Genomic DNA, 18,642 nt, shown 5'->3' on the forward strand with positions numbered 1-18,642 from the left:
AAGGTGGAAAGTGAGAATTAAACATGTAACTGGTTTACAGAACTTAAGCAATGCTCTTCACTGCCCAAAAACAAAGCCCAAGGGAAATGAGTGGTAGGGAATGAAAGAGGAATTATTAAGTCTGTGATCATATCACTCAGGTATTATTTGAATTTCTCCAGACTGGTCTTGGATTCTGTTCCTGTGGGTGAACCACTCCTGTTCCTTCTTAAGTTAATTTCAAAAGTGAAGAACGCAAAGTAGAAATGTTGTTTTCAAAAGTAAGTAAATATTTTTCAAACTCAGATAAAGCTGATTTCTAATTTAATTAAAAAAAAATCTGTTAAAAATTTGAAGTTACTCTTCCAAGAAAACTGCACTGAACATTTCCTTCCATCTAGTGCTCTCTTACAGCTTGACTCTCCTCCCAGCACCCTTTCCAAAAGAGGTTTATAATTTTGACTGTGTGCATCTAGCTGTCTCTCTTGTTCACTTTGCATGTAAGCTAGCTTATTATAACTCCGATTTGAAACCACATCAAATCCCTTTTTTATTTATTCACCATTTTTCTTAGGATCAGTTCCATAAAATCCTTTCATGTTCAGCATAATCACAGTTAAGTCTTGTCTAAGAAATTCCTTGGCTGCTGTAGCAATTGGTTCAGAGCGCTGAAAACTGAAATGCTTCAGCCCATCTGAAACACACCTCTATTTTTAACATACAAAAAACATTCCCCAAGAAGTGAACACAAATATAATACCTGCCAAAGCAAACCCCCACTGAAGCCTTAGCATCGAGCAAAGAATTTTTAGCAAGGCATCAAAATTTCAATCTTTTTCTCAAAGGAAAATTTTGATTCAAACGTTTTAGAAACCTCTCTGAAAAAAACCACAACCAGCACAAATCCTGTTCTCGTGACATGGTTGAAGGCCATCACTGCAGGATAATATTTGTGAGCATGGTAAGAACACTTCATTAATGATGTAGCATCTCCCAGCTTGTCAGTGCCTCTGAAATTTTATCAATAATCAGGCATTTGCTTCACTCTGAGCTGGTACAAAAACCCAGTTGAATTCTTAGGACTGCTAAGGACATTGAATATTCTGAACCTCCTGGGCTTGACTCACTGACAATTTCCACCTTCTTGAGTTTCTCATTTTGTCATTCTGTAACTTATAAATAATGGGAAATATTTAACCCTTTACATAAACAGCAATGTCAATAAAACTCCTCTTTTTTTTTTTTTTTCGTATCAAAATGAAAAACCTCAACACTTTTCTGTTTAGAAACCCAAATGTATATATTACCCTGGAATCTGGGCCATAGTTGGAAGCATTACTGTCCTTCAGTAATAACAACAGCACCTTTTCATCATTTCTGTGATGAAGCTTTACATCAATTCTGATGTATTTGCACATGTACCACCAGAACCTCCATGTGATGTACAGAGCAAATTCCTAAAATCTCTGCTGTTTCCAGCAGATATCTCATTTGTCATGACAACAAGCGAAGGAAGATAAATCATTTTCAAATAACCTTTTGTTAGAGTCTCTGCTTGCTCTGATATTGTAAGTTACAGAGCCTTTTCATCTGCATTGTTCTGTGCTACAGATTGAATAAGAGACAACTGCCTGCACGGAATAAGCAATAAAAACTTTAAAATACCCTTTTAAGCACCCCCACACAAGGGAAGCAAGGCAAAAGCATTAGAAACTAATGAGTGTTTCCAAGACTGCTGACAGGTTCGAGGTGTTTTATTTATAAAACAATTTCAGAATTGAAGTATCAACCCTTCAGTTGGATAAATAGAATTGATAATTTAGTTATTTGAGGAGTGTCCTTAAAACGCACTACACTGTTATTCTGCCTCAAAGCTGACAGATGAAAGTAAATGCTTTAGAAATATAAAATATAGCAAATGTTTTTCAAGTCTACTAACTTCCTTTATTTTGTGTACCAGAACATGAACACCTACCTTTCTTCCCCCTGTGTTCAGGCGGAGTGGAGTTAAGAAGGGATCAAAAATCATATGGCTGGTTTCAATATTGACAGGTGACTGTCTCTTCCCAACAGAGCAAAGATTCCAAGCTGAGTTCACCAAACCCCAAAAGGAGGGAACTGTAAAACAGAAGAAGAGTGCAAGTTTAAGGAAAGTTTGGAAAGACTGGAGCAACACATGCAGGGCAGATGGGCAGGTAATCAAACTGTCAGATGGTCTGCACACAGAGGTTTAACTGAAAACAGGCACTCATCTAGCACTTGAAATTCAGAACTTCATACACAAAGGCTAAAACATGTTGTTTCATATAGTTTTGTATTAAGAAAGAAGGCTAGGCTGGTTTTTTTTCCTCTTTTGAAGTAATCTCAGGTTCAATAACAAATAGCTCCTTTGCTATTATAGAATATTTACTGAGCAATAGGAATGTGACTCACTAGTCCTTATGCTAACTTTGCATATATTCAACGTGTCCTTGGACTGAAACTGTCCCATTCTACTCAGCTTTCTTAAAAGCCTTCATATTTGGGAAAAATCATTACAAATCACAGAAATGTTGTAACTGAAACTCACATATGGTGATCCCAGAGAACAGAACTGCTCTCCAGACACATTCTACCAAATTCTGTTCACCCAAACCTTTCTTTAGACAAAGTTTTGACCTAAAGAAAATCTTGCTGGAAAGGTAGTGAGGAAGAATAATTCTTTCCATGGATGTGCAATGGCTTGGAACATGGAGGGGCCCTGACTGTGGACAAGCTGAGTTACTTTCTGAACCCCTAATTGGAAAAAAAAGTGGTGTAGCAACATATTAATTCTTGTCAGGTAACTGCAGGCTGAAGGTCACACTGCATCTAATCTGCAAGTTATAGACAAGATCACCCTGAACTTCTCTTTGGGTGCTGAAAAAATTTCTGACTAAATGAGTGAAGAGCAACTACGAGACACACAAAGGACACATCTAGATTGTGTCTGAACACTTTGCCCCTGTCTAAGGCACATGAGACAACTTTGACTTTATCAGAACTGTTCTGTAATTTTGTGTAGCAGGTGAAAATTTCACAGGTGCAAATGTTGTTGCTCCTTTTTGGCTTTTTTTTTTTTTTTTTTTCTTTTCACGTGTTAAAAGTTTTCATAGCCTTCAAGCCTCAAAGTATTCTTCTAATGCACCAGCTGGGTGTGGCAAAGCCTAAAAACCCAGACTGGGGGACTGCTGGGGCCCTGGGGCAGGAGCACAGGTGCTTCTCCCGGTGGGTGGAGCTGCAAACAACCCATCAGTGGGCTATAAAAAGCTTTTTGGTTCCTGTAATCGGGGCTTTGCAGTGTGAATAAGTGCTCCTGCTTGCAGTTTTTGGGTACTCCAGTGGGAGCTACATGGAGTTGTGGCTGGATTTGGCCCTCACATTTTTGTAGACTTTAATCATGGGGAGGATATTCCTTGGAGAGGAGAAAGGTGGAAAACGGGTGATCTGGGTGAGTGTTTTCCTAACGTGTTTTATAGATTTCAGTTCTTTTTGCCCTCTAAGTTTGAGTGCATGTAGGTGTAAAACTTTGGGTTGTGTAACTTTTCTACAAAACTAGATAAACTTTCTGGGGGATTCTTTGGCTGTTGCTTGCACAGCAGAACTTCAGGGTGAGTGTCTGTGCAGGAGTGATGGAAAGTGTTTTGCAGCTGTTGAGTATTTGCTTACTCCAGTAGTTCATGTGCTATTGTCCACAGATGTTACTTTTATTACAGAATACCTGAAAACTCAATTTTCAGCTGAAACTTTTTCTTTCTTTGTGCCAGTCTGGCTGTGCAGCCACAGGTGCTCCACATGCAGGTGAACTCTCTTAGTCAACACTGAAATGGTGCAGCCAGCAAAGTTTAAAGCTTCCTTGCATACAAATTTGAAGTGACTGTGTGCTGTTAAAACCTTAAATTCACTGGTGACATATCTTTTCTTAACAGCTGAAACAGACACTGAATTCAGAAACTCCTCTTAGTATGAACTGCATGAAATCTCCAAGGAGGGATGGACACTGTAATGCTTTACAGCCCTGGGAAAGCAGTGATCAGGGAATAGCACCCAAAAATGCCCAGAATTGCAGATGCCCCCATCAAATAATGTCAGTAATCTTTTATTTGAATAATAAACCCAGTGTGAAACCACCCCAAAGAAGGGCAGATGGAAGGCCTCTAAAAATAAGTGAAGGTTTCTGTGACCAGAAAAATGAATTGGCAGCATGGTCTTAAAATTTCTCTGATTCCTCTGTTTGCCCTCCCAGACAATTCCCACTTCCACTGCTGATTTGCAAGACTAGGGAAGCTCACAGAGTATACCAAATGATAGGGCTAATGCTTTGAAATGAATAAAATACGTGTAGTGCAATTAAAACTAAATCAGCACACAATTATTTGTGGTTTGTTGGGTTTTTTTGTTTGGGGTTTGTTGTTTTTTTTTTTTTTAAAAGAGAAATACCATAGGGGCTCACTTCTGCTTTTGTCAGAGAGAAAATCCCTCTTTATACAGAGACCTAAAATAAAAGTTTAGGTTAATTGAGATAGCCTGGTTTCCCTTGATAAATTCCCCTGTGGTATTATCTGTGTTGTTATTTAAAAAAAATGAATTAATGATGAAACTGTAGGGCTGTAGGATCAAAAAGGAAAACATTAAAAGGGAAATCTGTTGCTTCAATGGTTTAAGGTATTACTAAAAGAAAACCCCATTCTGGTCAGAAACACCATTGGTATTGGTAAGAAACAAGTTTTTAGCAAGCTTTTAAAAATAAATAAACAAACTAGACATGGTAAGTGCAATAAAATGGCAAACCAAACAGGCCAGTCCATTACCTTCAAGCTGATAGTAGTTAAACAATTTATGATGTAACTGGCATTGACCCAGAGAAGCCTCGCTGGAAAATATCTGCTACGAGGGGGTGTTTTATAATGTTATTTCTGGTTTTGACAGGGAACTTTGCCCTCCGTGCTGTGCCTGTCCCACCAGCCTGTCCCCAGGAGGAGCTCCAGAGTCGGGGCGTTGTTATCTGCAGACAGGTAAGTCTGTGCTGCAATCTTTGATTCCTTCCACATGCCTTGGACACTCGTGCTGCCCAGCCTCTCCAATAGGTGCCTGTCGCTGGGTTTTGTTTGTGAGCACAGAAAGTGCAGCAATGGTGAACTGACCCCAGTGATCAGAATGACTTTGCTGGTGCTTCAACCCAAGGTTAATTAAGGATGACTGGCCTAAGATTGCACACCTGAGTTAACTAGTGGATGGGGATATTAAGCAATATTAATGTCTGATTACATTTAATTAAAGTAATTAGTGCTGCTGCTTAGATGCTCAAAGTAATCTAAAAGTATTAAAAACTGCAATAGAAAAATCTAAGGAGGTTCATGTAGGAAACCAAGGTTTAAATTAAACTCAAGTACTGAATTAACTGTTTAGTCTAAAGAAATTAGTGCATGAATCTAGAAAACATATAAAAATATTTATTATTTTTACACCACCTTAGCTAGCAGACAAGATTCTACTAGGGATTAAATCATTAATGAAACAGCATCTCCTTCCCCACAGTTCTGTTGTATTTCCATAAAAAATGTAGTCTTGTATGGAATATGCTGCTTCTCTGTGTGGACCTCTGAAGCATTTCAGGCAGCAGCCTGGCTCCTGTGCTGTACAGGAGCTACTCTGACATGCTGGTTTGCATGCAGCCCACATACCAGCTCAAAATCTCATTTAACAAGGTGCTCCAGCTCCTGGTTATTGTACCAAAAGTCTATATATAGCGATCGTGTCGTCTCTGCCTTCCTCTATAAATCTCCCTAAACTTTCAGCACTTGAGAGCTGAGCCTTTGCAAACATATTACACAGACATAAGGTGATAAGGTTTTGTCTGATCAATGCCTTCCACCTTCTCACGGCAGAAAAGGAAATTCAAAGTTTATTTCCTCTGTATGTTGGTGCACTGTGGACAACAGACTTTTGTGCATGTTATATGGTGAGAGGCATTACTTATATTTTATACTGATGCAGAAATCTCTGACATCTTTATTCAGTCTGTATCTTATTGCAGCTGCTCTCTTTTCAATTTACTGGGAACAATTTATATTGAGATATATGGAGATGCTCTAGTATCAGCATGACACAACAGAATGAGGGATTCTGATGGCTTTTACCAAACCTATGCATAACAACAGTGAAATAATAGCAGCTAGGACAATAAAGCAAGGATTGAATGCTGTTCTCCTGGTGATGAGCACCAAGGATTTGCCTAAATAAATATGAGCCTCCCCTCTCCAGGGGAAAGCAATGAGTGCCCCATAAGGATGCCCTTCTGCAGGTACAGCAAACTCACAGATAAGCATAATGGTATTGCCTGCAGTGTGTGTTGATGGGAACAGGCTGCATCCGTGCTGGGAGAGGAGGCAGCAGTTCTCCCAGGATGGGAACATAGGTGTGTGCTGTGTATGGCATCTTAACTGCTTCATTTTGGGGGGAAAAAATGATGCTGGACTCAAAGGTTGAGGCTGTGAAAGGGCTGTGGACAGGCAACCAGTGTTAACTGATTCAGTGTGAGCAATGCAAGGTCTCTGGTTTAGGAGTAACTACAGAAGCAACACTTTTTTTGTGTCAAAAAATGTGCAGATGGGGTGCTCAGTGACATGGTTTAGTGGTGGACCTGGAGTTTGGGTTAATGGTTGGACTCTGATCTTAGAATTCTTTTCTGACCTTAATGATTCTATGATTGTATCATACTACACTGAATCTCTATAGGAATGAAAAGCCTTATGCAGTTAATTTTTGTGTAACCCAGTGAAGAACTAGATAAAAATGGTGTTGTGTTTTTTCTTTTTTTTTTTTTTTTAAAAAAAGAACACCTGAATGGTAAAATGGGTACTGCAGTTGCCAGATTAGAAACTAAGTGTTAAGGTATTCTGGGTTGTTTTGAGCCTTTGTTTAAATAGGGCCAAGAAGGCAGCAAGCTTCAACAGGGAAATAAAGGAGGTGGCCAGAAGTAAGGGAGCTTCCTTCAAAAAATGGTGTCTAAATAACAAAGATGGAAAAGATGATAGAATCTGTCAAGTTAATTATAGGACTGAAATAAGACCTGTCAAAAGATATCAAAGAACAATTTTCTAAAGGCTTAAAAGCCACTAATAACTTTAAGAGTGTGAGAATCAAGGAATCTTGACTGAGTCTGTAGGACCAGTTGTAAGAGGAGCACACGAAAGACTGTGACAGCAAAGCTGCATCAATCCTTGCCCCTATTGCTTACAAGGTGCCAAGGGACATTCCCACACAGGAACTTCTTTATGGGGATTGAATCTGAGAGACTCTCTCAAAATCAAGCATCAGAAAAATGACATTTAGTATAAATTGAGAAAATTAACATTCATTTGGGTTGGTCAGAACTCTAGGATGGAAACCACAGTGACTTCAATTACCAGTCCTCACTTAAAGTCTGCATCAGTCTTGGAGAGACAAAAAATAGCAAATGTGATCCTCTTTTTATGGTGTTTATTTTTATAGATGCTTATTTTTTCCAAGGTATTTGCTACTGGTCACTGTCAATAACACGAGATGGAGTCTAGTCAAGACAGTAAAGTTATTTCTGTGTTGTGCTGCAGTAAAACTGTAACTTCCTCTTTGAAGTTTGCTCAACTTTCAAGAGCACAGATTTTTCTGAGTTGTTTTTTTTTTCCCCAGTTACCCCAGAGTTTGAGTTTAAATGAAAGGCATCAACTTATTCATGCAGCAGATCTTTGTTTATGTTTTTAAGCTTTAGCATTGGCCTGGCAACGGCATAAAACACAATCAGATTGTGTTTGTGCAGCGCTTATTCCTGCCCTGTGTAATTACTGGTCCCTCAGATAAAATCTCAAGCTACTTTATTGAAGCTGGGAATTGAAACCACAGAGAGAATCAGCTATCTATGTACATCAATAAAGCAGTCCATTAATTATTTCCACCTACTCAGCTTGAAGAAAATTATCATCCTAATGCCTCTGGATAACCACATGACCTGCTCTGCTTCTACATAAAAGCCAAACGTAGAGTCATAAAGGCTTTGAGAGATAAATCAGGGACACCAAAGAAATGGCAGAGGATAGAATGGCATTCATCTCAGTAATTGGTCACAGAAACCTCCAGGCTGCAGTAATATTAGACAGTATCACAATGGTTTCAAATTTGAGAACTGAAAGTATTCTGATTTCTTTTTGAGAAGCAAAGAGTTGATAGATGAAATATATCCTCAAGAGTAAGACAGCATTGCCATTATTCAAGAGATAGTAAAAAAATTTCCATCAGTAAATCTTGAAACATGTAAAAACAATAAAATTGTGAAGAACTCAAACAGCATCATACTACATACTGGTAATTCCATACTCCTAATTCCATACTGGTCTGTTCAAATGTCATCTTCCCTCTCTATGAAGGATTCTCAATGACAAGAAAAGTTTAACAACTGCACTGGTTAAATGAGAGAACAGAAAACTGGGAAGGGGAAATTAGGATTTAAGATTCTGGAAAGATATTTTCTTTTTAAAAGTGGTAGTTTTCTGCTATGCCTTTAATAGATGCATCCCGCAATGCCCTCTTCAATTTACCTTTTAAATTATAGATGCTTATTTCTGCCTAATTAAACATTTTCTTAAATTGGGAGTATTACCTGGAAAAAAGTATTTAGCAATCACAATTAGTGACCTCTAGCCTTGCAAAGCTCTTACTTATTTTTATCTACACATTTGGGATACCAGTGTAGAACACAGTTCCACTTTGTTCATTACAGTGATTAAACCAGATTAATTCACTTCTATAAATTATGTTAATTTGGGGATAAAGTGTAGTTATACAGCAGTATGTAATTACCCTGTTCTCTGCCACACTGTGGTGGGTTAACACACATTAAAACTATACAATCAAATGCTTCTTTAGTGCTTCTGAAAAATATAGGTCAGCTGCTTATAAAGGCATTTACAGATGCTTTTCCTATTGTCTTTTCTTTTTGCATTATTCATATGGCAGCAGGAATGTGCGCCCATAGGCAGTGGTGTATCCAGGTCCAAAACTAAGCAACATCAAGTAACAATCTTCTAGGGCCATGGCTACTACTATTGTGAAAATATAATGTGCTTCTCTCTCATTCCAGTCAAAAGGATATTACAGTCTTGGGGAAAATGGTCTTTCCATGTAATGTGAGTGAAGTTCCTGCTCCTGAAAGGTTTAGCACAACCATGGCAGGAAGTGGAAATGAAAACAGATTAAAGGACAGTTTGGTTTAGAGGCTAAAAAGAAACTGGGATGTTTAGTGGAGTTGGCACAAATGGCTCATTAAAGTGTCAGTCTTGGGTAAAGTAAATCCTCATTGGCAAAGAGCTAAAAATAAAAGAGGGGAGGGGAGGAAGGAAACACCCTCTCCCTCTTTTCTCAGCACTAGACACAGAGGGTACACATGGACTAGACCCCCTGCCACTGTGGGATATTGGGCTCCCTCATTCTGCCTGCCAGTGCCCGGGATGTGTTATGAGTGATGAGCTGCACCAATTACCTGCCACTCAGCTGGCAGTTCCTAATCAGGTCTGGTCAGTTCCTCAGTCATCAGTCACTGCCAGGGTTCAACAGATTCCCCTTGAAGTAGGCAAAGAACAAGTTGGCATCACAGCTGAGCACATCTGCCTGACACTCATTGTAATTTGGGGGGTGGAAAAGAGGGAGAGTTTGGCCTGGATTTAAGTGCAGACTGAAAGGGAAAAAGATGAAATGCAAAAAAAGCTGTGATGGTCGTTCTGGACTTTAAACAGGGCTTTGGATTGAAATGCAGGAAGCCCAGATTTTGGGCTATCGTGTGATCTCTAATCTTTCCTCCTCCTGCTTCTTCATCTTTGGCTTGTCTGTTTGTACTGTGAAAATGGGCACTATGGCTGCTGCTGTTAAAATGAATGACTGTTCTGAGACAGGGCAAGTGAGATGTAAGATTTTAAAGAAGGTCCAGAAGAAAGGTGAAGAAAGCTCTTCACCTAGATGAAATCGGAACAGAGGAGAAAGTTCTTCAGAGAAAAGTAATTTGGAACTTATTGTTTTAAGGAAAGGGGAAAGACTGCTTATCCAGCAGATACCTTGAGCTCTGTTCTGTAGATTCAGCTTTATTTTAATGTCTCTGGGATACTATCGATCCTTCTGCTGAAAAATATAAATGAAAGAAGGAACATAAAAAATAACAAAAGACAGCGTATTTATTCCATCAAAAGTGCTCTTTCTGGGTATCCCAGTGCTTCACAGCATCCTGTTACTAGAACAAACATAACTCTCAGGTAATGAGTTGGAATTTAACTATTTATTGCCAGATTCAGTGTATGTCTGCATCTGTTAGTGCTTCCTTTGTTAGGATGAATATAATGAGCATCCCAATCTGAAATTGCAGGGCATTAAGGGGTTCAGTTTGGAGGGGTAGGTGTAAGGACCATCTAACAGGGGTTAGCAGTCCCACTCTCCAAAACATTTGTGTGTGATGGCAGCCTCTTGAGAATGACTTGTAGCTCTGCAGTATTTTGGTTTCCCACAAAACTCTTACAGGTAATGACAGCAAGGAATGCAGAAATGCCCTGGCTCTGCTGACTTGCAAAGACAAGTGAGGAGCAAGCACAGAGTTCACCAGTGAGTGCTGCAGTTTGTATCTGTAATGACAGTTCATGACAGGAACAGTGATGTTCTGTGCTCTGGTGTTTTCTAGAATAATCAGGTTTCTCTCACCCCATCCCACAGGGCTCTGGCTCTGCCTGGGGATGCTGTTTCCACAGTGAGATTACCAAAACTCTGTAACTTTGATTATTTTGGAAAGGCCAGGAGTCCTGAGGGCAGCTGACTTGAGGCACTTACAGGCTGGGAAAAAAATGTTGTCTGGGCAATACTGATCTCTTAGAACTTCCACATGGTGCTGCCAAGCTACAACTCTACAGAGGCATTACTACAAAATATTCTGGAATGGCAAGAAACCTTGGCCTCTCCTCAGCTGCTACATCAAGCTGTTCAGGTAATTGCTGTCCAGTGATTGATCTTTCTCTGGTGATCTACTGGTTTTCCTCTGTGGTGAGGACTCTGAAGGTCTGATATTTCTGTTAGGGAAGAATCTGGTCCCTGCCTCCCTGACAACGTGTTGTACACATGGCATGTGGCACCCAACCTCTGCAGATGGGCTGCTGCTGAGCACACAAACCAACTTAATCCTTATCTAGCAAGACCTGCATCTTTAGGGACAATTTAGATCTCTTGTACCAAGTGATTTATCTGAAATACTTCTGGGGTGTTTCTGGTACCCTGCCATGCAACAGGCAGGAGCAGAAAGGGCTTTGTGGTCCCTCTGACTCAGGATAAACCTGGTTGGGTGGGTTACCAATAACTGAGGATCTTCCCTAGAAGTCTCACTTGCTGTCTTCTCCCTTCCTCCTGAACAAGTGTTTGTATCTGATGGGTCTTTACAACACCTGACAAACACCTCACATGGGAATTCCTGTCTGGGATGTAAAGGGATAGCTGAGGGCAAGGGTATTTCTTGTTTCATGCCACATTATCTGGTTTCTGTATCCTGTGTGCACACACAGGACAAACACTCTGCATAGGAAATACATTCCTACCCAAAAAAATCCTGTATTGTTAATCAGCTGAATGTCAGGTGGTCACTGGTATGATGAGTTTAAGGCTTGTCATTATTGGCCAAATTTTCAGAAAGGCTAAAATGTATTCTCTGAAATCAGGTGAAGATAAGGGAAGATAGGAAAGGATGCACTTTGTCTGAAAAACTGGGACACTTACATAATCTGAAAAGTCTATCAGTGTGATGTCTAGTCCAGAAAAATCCTGTGTAAACAACATAAATACTGAATAACTTCTTAAAGAGGAAAGAAACTGCACTGGTGCAAAGCTATCTGTAAATTCCCCACAAACCAGAGAACAAATGAAATTATTTATCTTCACCAAATGAGTATAAAATGTAACATATAAAATATAGCTGGAGAGGCACCTCATCTTATTCAAATACTCCCTCTTGAAGCTCCAAACCTGCTTCTGCTTGTTAGAGCTGTTGAGGTTGGTCTGTCCATGGCCCTCTTGGCTTTTGTAACAAATGCAAGGTAAACACTACATGCTTACTCACATTTTTGCATAGCTATTATTTAAACAAGTTTTCTGTATTTAATTGTATATGAGCTTGCTATTGTTAGGAACTCCCCTACCATTGGATTGTCGTAGTGTTGCTCAAATGTAATGTGAGTTTTTTATTGACAAGGTCATATTTCAAACCTCTTGGTCCATTAATGCATTCAGTTTTGAATGGTGCTGTGAATTCTGAGCTTCCAAACAACCTTGCTGATCTTGCTGAGGCTGCTTTTGGACAGAGGTACAGCAAAGGAAACTGCTGAGTTCTGCTGTCAGTGGGGAAACATTTTACAAATATATTGGTTTTCACAAGGCCGTGAAGGTTCTTAAATACTCACCTAAATGTGTATTTAATAATACTAGTAAGTGTTTTTTCATTTACCTCCAAGTTTTGCAGTCAGATGCAGAGGAATGTTCTGCAGCACTCCCATCAGACAGTGACTGGGAAGGTTCTCAAGCTGGTTTTCTCTGTAAACAAACCAATCCCCTCCAATTCTTGAAAAATGAACACTCCAGATTGTTTGGGAGCAGAGAAAGGGAGGAGAGAGTGCTGGAAATGATGGGAGTGGATATGGCCAGGACCCTACAAAGCAGTGCAGGGAGGCAGTGGGAGGTGTGAGGCAGGTGTGCACACTGATCCACTGCCATCCCACACACTTTGGGAAAAATGAAGATAGCCTGGAAATTTCGGCAGCTACAGATTCAGACTGTAGAGCTGAAATTTATGTTGACCTTAACACAGAACACAGACTTTGATCTTTACTCTCATATTGTTTTGCTCTCTAAATTTTAAACCAACCCTGCAAAAACATAAGTGTATCTGTATCTACCTTATTTAGTTACATTACAGGGAATAGATCTTTAGTGCTAGGAAACTGCAGTATGGAAGACAAGGACGTGGATGATATTTTTTTTTTAATGCTTGAATTGGTTAAGGAAAGGCTTTCTCAAGTGCTACAATATCTTATTAAATCAGAAGTGCAGAGTTAAACCCTGTCAAGGTATTGCCATAATTATTCCACCAAAAATTAGCCAGGAGAGGGCAGATCTGGTGCTCTTAAAGGGTCTGCATGTTGTGCTGGGGGTCTGACATGGGCAGGACCTGATTAGTGCTTCCCCTGAGTCCAGTGTCTTCAGTCTCCTTGTCAATGGCTCTTTGGGTGGATGGGGAGAACAGGCATAAGGAATGACATAAGGAAGGATCCAGAGCAGGACAATCAGGGGGGCTGTGCACTGAAGCAGGGCTGTGCATCACAGCAGCCTCCCAGCTGCTGGCAGGGGCCCAGTAGCTGCAGGACTGAACATCAGGTCAGAGAGCAGCCCCCCAGGACAGGCTGCTCAGGGAGGATTATGTGACCACAGCTCAGGGAGGCTGCCAGTGTGAGCCAGAGTGCCAGGACAGTGTGGGCAGTCTAGTGATGGAGGCTCAGGGAACTACCTCCTGTGAGCTGCAGGGTGACACTATCATCTCTGCTGTGACTCTGATATACTGCTACTGCTGCTCCTAATCTGATTGTGCCTGATCTCCCTGTTAACACACACGTGGACAGACACGAAGAGTGACTGCCCCCAAATTGCTTTGGAAGCCTCTGAGTGCTGGCAAATGCACAACTCAATCTAGGAACTGAATCACAAGATCAGATCTGCTCTGAATGCATCAGCAGGGATTGATGCAGGTTACAGGCAAGGAGTGGATGCTCCCTCTTGATGTAAGACAGGCTTTGGGAATGTGCATGACAATGCAAGTGCCACGGGCTCAGTGCAGAAAGCCAGCAGGAGTGACTGAGTTGTGGATGTGTGCTCAAGGTTAGAGCAAACAGCCACTGCAAGCAGAACCCTCTATTATTTCCAACTAGCAGCCCCACAAACTATGACTGAAAAGCTGTTTAGCACAGCAGTGATCTCTGCAGAAGCCCCTCCCCAGCTGTTTTCCCAGCCTGTGGGTGTGTGCCAGGCTCTGTGGCAATCACAGGGCACCACAAAAAATGCTGCTCATCTGACCAGTGCTGGCAGGTGGCACGAGGTTTGTAAGGCAGTCACCATGTGACATTTCCTTCCTGTGGCTTACAGTGACTTATTTCAGCTTGTGAAAGATGACAGTAGCCAGCCAGACACTGTTTCTGTGAGAAATACAGCACTGCATGAGCATCTTCTGAGCTGCAACTGCTCCACCTTGAAGAGCATCACAGCAGCACCAACACACTTCAGCAATGCAGTGGGGGCACTAGTCAGAGGTGCAATGCACAGGGTGCAGGATGCTAAAATCTTAGAGGCACAAAGACCATAGTTTACTTGCTAGTGTTGTCACAGAGAGAACAGAAGGCCCCTAGCTCCAGAACACAGCCTATTTCTCTCTGCCAGAGATTGTAACAGCTCAGAAGGAATGAGCATCAATTGCTTCCAAGGGAGATGTGTAAAAGATAATGTATGTTGCCTTTTTGGCAGCAGAGATTCACTGGAAGATAGTGCCTTGGAGGCTTTATTACTTGTGACCTTCACACAGAACCGAATACATCTTATTTTCTGAATAATTTCAGCCTGTGGATACAGCATTTGATGGTCTTTCTAGCAGTAGAAGATTAAAATCACACCTGCCCTGCAAAAAGAGGTTTAGGAAGAAAATTGTTAAATGGTTACATCCAGATTGATTAGAAAATTTATGACTATGCACATGGAAAAGACTGCAAAGATGACTAGAAGTACCTTCTTATGGACCCAAGCTCCTAAATCAACTCTGAAATTTATTATGAATATGATTATCAAATACACCAGTTAATAAAAAAAAGCTGCCCAGAGGCAAAAATCTGTAGCTTCATAATCACTGAAAATATAAGTTTCAGTTGACCTTTGTGTCACAGGCTAATACTTAGAGAAATCAAAATATGAGCAGAGTAATCTCCTGGAAATAGGACTAATCAAACTAGTTAACAGTAATTCCTTAGGCCTTGGAACTACCACCTCTTAACCATTCCCACGTAATTTTTTTTAAGAAAAAAATTCTTCTGACTTTATTTCCTGCTTGGTTTTTTTTTTTTCCCCTCCAGTTTTAATCTGAATTAGTTGAATAAACCTACTGAAGTAGGTTTATTAAGTGCAGAGAAACTGCAGCAGCCAAAAGGTTGTGGTCTCACATACTGACCAGTCTCTTCCACCTGCCTGGCTTTAACATGAGCAAAAAATGTGCTCCTTTTTAAACACAAATCTGAATACATTTAGTGTTAGGTGACATGATTTCAGTTTGTGCTCTCAGTGGAGAAGAGGACACAGGCTGTTGTTCATGGCCACAATGATTATTTTGCTATAAGAGTCTGTGTTTCAGGTATATGGCAATGTGCTTTAGTGTTATTTATACACTTCTAGTAGAAGAAATACCCAGAAGGCTTAGTAAGTACAGATTAGCTGTATTTAGTGTTCTTCTTTCTGGTTAAATTTCTAACACAAAGCTACCAAAGCCAAGTCAGTGATCAGGAAACCTATTAAAATTGCCATGTACAAATTCACTATAGATGTTTACTATCAAGAAGTTTTTTCAGTATGACCTGAAAGGACCCAAAGGGAGGTAAACATCATTCCTGCAATCAAAACTGTATTTCTTTCTGGTTTATTTAGCCAAGTTTCTGCACTGTCCTAGGCAGGCAGGAAATGGAATGAATTTTTTTGAGACTTGTGGGACAAATAGAAATTTTCCTTATAAGAAAAGCTTTCCACCTTGATCTCTTACAATAATACATACAATGACTTTTCAGCCTGAGCTCTAAGAAAGGTATTTTATGAAGTTCCTACCCTGCTTTTCAAAGAGCTGTAGAAATTTTGTTGCACTGGAGCAGTACACATGGAAATAAAATCCCTCTTGGCTTGCACTCAGAAGAGCAGCAGTGGTTTAGTAACTATCAGCTACATGCAGTGACTAAACTTCCTCAGGTGTGCCTTTCTTCTTTAACAGAAAAGACTAAAGATGTTATAAGGAAAATGGAAAGTGCTTATTTCAGAAATATTTGCTAAGTAAAAAAGTGAACGTGAATCACAAGCCCTCAGCAAAACAAACAAAAATATTCTCATGGCTGGTGTTGGCTGCACTGGACTCCCCAAACTTTCCTTGGCAATTTAATTGTTGTGCAGGAGAAACAGGGCAAAGTCTGAGTCTCACAGGCAGGCAAATTGTCATTGGAAGCTTCACCTCCATCAGTAGTGATGCCTTTCCTTTGTTCTGCACTATTTGCTGTTGTCAGCTGGGGTAACAGATATATCTATTATGCTGCCAGAGGAAACCAGCAGAGCAATATAATGACAATTCCTGCACCACTTACAACCAGCCTGCTACCTAATGTATGAGAGGAGTATTAATTTAGTTTCTGTAGCATTAACTGTGGCCAATTTAATAGGAAAATGGTCCCTATACATCATTTCTTGGGACTTGGCCCAGCGATTTGCTCCTCTGTGTTTTGATGTGCAGTGATACTTTTTGCTATATTTGCCTGTGAGTTATTTCAGAGCCTGCACAATGCCTGGTTCTTGTTACTTCACTGATCTGCTATGATTGTGATTTTAGTAATAATCACTCTTCTGAAACTTCAGTCTGATGATTTCAGTAGCAACACGTCCTAAGGTTGAAAATCTTAAAAGCTCCAAAAGGAAACAAAATAAAATTTTAGTGCTTAACTTTTAAGTGCTTTCCTGAATCACAGGTACATTCTGAATACACATCACTTGCTAAAAGATACTAAACAAACTATTCATATCTAATTTCATATTTATATTTCATGTCTCTTACAAACCCTGAAATTCTCCCTTTAACTTCTACTTTTTGGCATGTTTCATGCATGTTCTAATTTTGCTATGCAGCATATAAAATCAAAGTGGACACAACCTTTTAAACAGAGGAGATATTTGCAGATGACTGAGGAATTATCTACGTTTTTTGTTCTCACAACTGAATTTCTCCATTTTCAGTTTCTTTTCCTTCAAAAAATACACTCCAATTTACAGAAGAAAACCCTCCATAAACTGTAACCTCTGGGAAATTTCTTCTCTGATACCATCTGAAGCTGCTTCTGCTGGTGGAAGGATTTTTGTGATGCATTTTAAATCAAAAGTTCTTATGAAATGTTGTCTGGAAACAGCAGTTCAGATGGACTGAGTAATGTACCACAGTCCACAGCACTCATCACAGTCCTGCCTGGGTATCTCCAAAGATGCCAGTGATTAGGAAATCTCCAGTTCTCGAAATTTCTTTGAAGAAGTAGGAAGCACAGTTTTTAAGATCTCTTTTCCCCCGAGGTAACACTTCTTATGACTCCTTAAAAGCCTGAAAACACTCTGTAACTCATTAAGCAGATGAACCTCATTTTCTGCACTCAAAACAAACATATCACTTCCAAGGCAACCGTGGCTCTCCATAGGCTGGAGATGCATTAAGCTCACAATCAAAGCAGGTGTTAACAGAATTAAAAGCCCAGAACAGTCTGATGGATTCAATCTTCCTCCTGGGAATTATCCCTTATGTGTATGGTGGAGGTGGCTCTTTCACACATGAATGACCTCTACTGCTTTTAGCTACTCATGAGTTTCTGGTAAAATCATGGTTGGTCCCTCTGTAATGGGGGAGAAGGTGCTTCTACTCAAATCTTTTGCTGGAAATTTCCTTCATGCTCATGTAAATCCTAGACCTTAAGATTGCTGAAAACTTATTTGGGTACTGCAAAGGAAATGGACACCCAAGCTATGAGACAGTCACCTAATGAGGACACTCAATCTTAGGAGGACATTCCTAAACTAAGAGGAGATAATTGTAATTTTAGATATGAACTCCCACCAGATCCCTGTCACAATGTGCTTCTAAGTAACACATAACATTCAGGATGATTACTGTAGCTTGCCAGCATGTATGCCCAGGAAACCCTTAATCTGAGATATGTTTATTTAGTTTATTTTTAAACTGAGTCTTGTATATTTTATATCTTTTTGTAGTATGGGGTGCATGAAAATTTGATTGTGACAAACCATCTATTAGATAAGCTTTGCTGCATTACCTTGACGTCAGATGAGTGCAGATTGCTTGTCTTGTTCTGCCTGCTCTCATATACACTCACCTCTTCCCTAACTCAGCTATGTGAAGCAGTATCTGACAGGATGCTCCGTGGCTCACATTTAATGAGGAATTTTTTTCCACTCACAAGGCAAAAAAAACCCCTCAAGATGGAACTACAGAACCTCATAAGTACACTGAGCTTCTCAATCTGCACACACATATCCTCGTGTTTCCTCCTGAATGAGGTTTAATGAAACAAATTGAAACTCCTGAGTTTATCAAAAGAGTTTTAAAATTCTTCCTTCTTTTTCCTAGTTCTTGTTATTCCTTGTACATCAGCACTTCTACATTGTATAGAAATCCTACTTAATTTTGCATTAGAAAACAAATTCCACAGATCCTGAAGTTGGCAGTGATTGTTCTGGCCACTGACTGTTCAGGAGCAGGTGGCACTGGGCACAGTAAATAGGTTTAAAATGAAGTAAGCTTCTTTGCACTCC

At 40.1% G+C, this 18,642-nt stretch overlaps 1 protein-coding gene across 2 annotated transcripts in view; it reads right to left on the reverse strand.

Annotated features, from left to right (window-relative positions):
- CA10 (carbonic anhydrase 10) overlaps nucleotides 1-18,642 on the reverse strand; it is a 186,957-nt gene that overhangs the window by 110,457 nt on the left and 57,858 nt on the right. For both annotated transcript variants that reach the window (XM_064676013.1, XM_064676014.1), the window contains one exon: nucleotides 1,955-2,097. In XM_064676013.1, coding sequence (XP_064532083.1) covers nucleotides 1,955-2,097 — 143 coding nt within the window. The remainder of the gene's footprint in view (nucleotides 1-1,954; nucleotides 2,098-18,642) is intronic.

The sequence above is a fragment of the Pseudopipra pipra genome, chromosome 19, assembly GCF_036250125.1.
Source record: "Pseudopipra pipra isolate bDixPip1 chromosome 19, bDixPip1.hap1, whole genome shotgun sequence".
Lineage (NCBI taxonomy): Eukaryota > Metazoa > Chordata > Aves > Passeriformes > Pipridae > Pseudopipra > Pseudopipra pipra.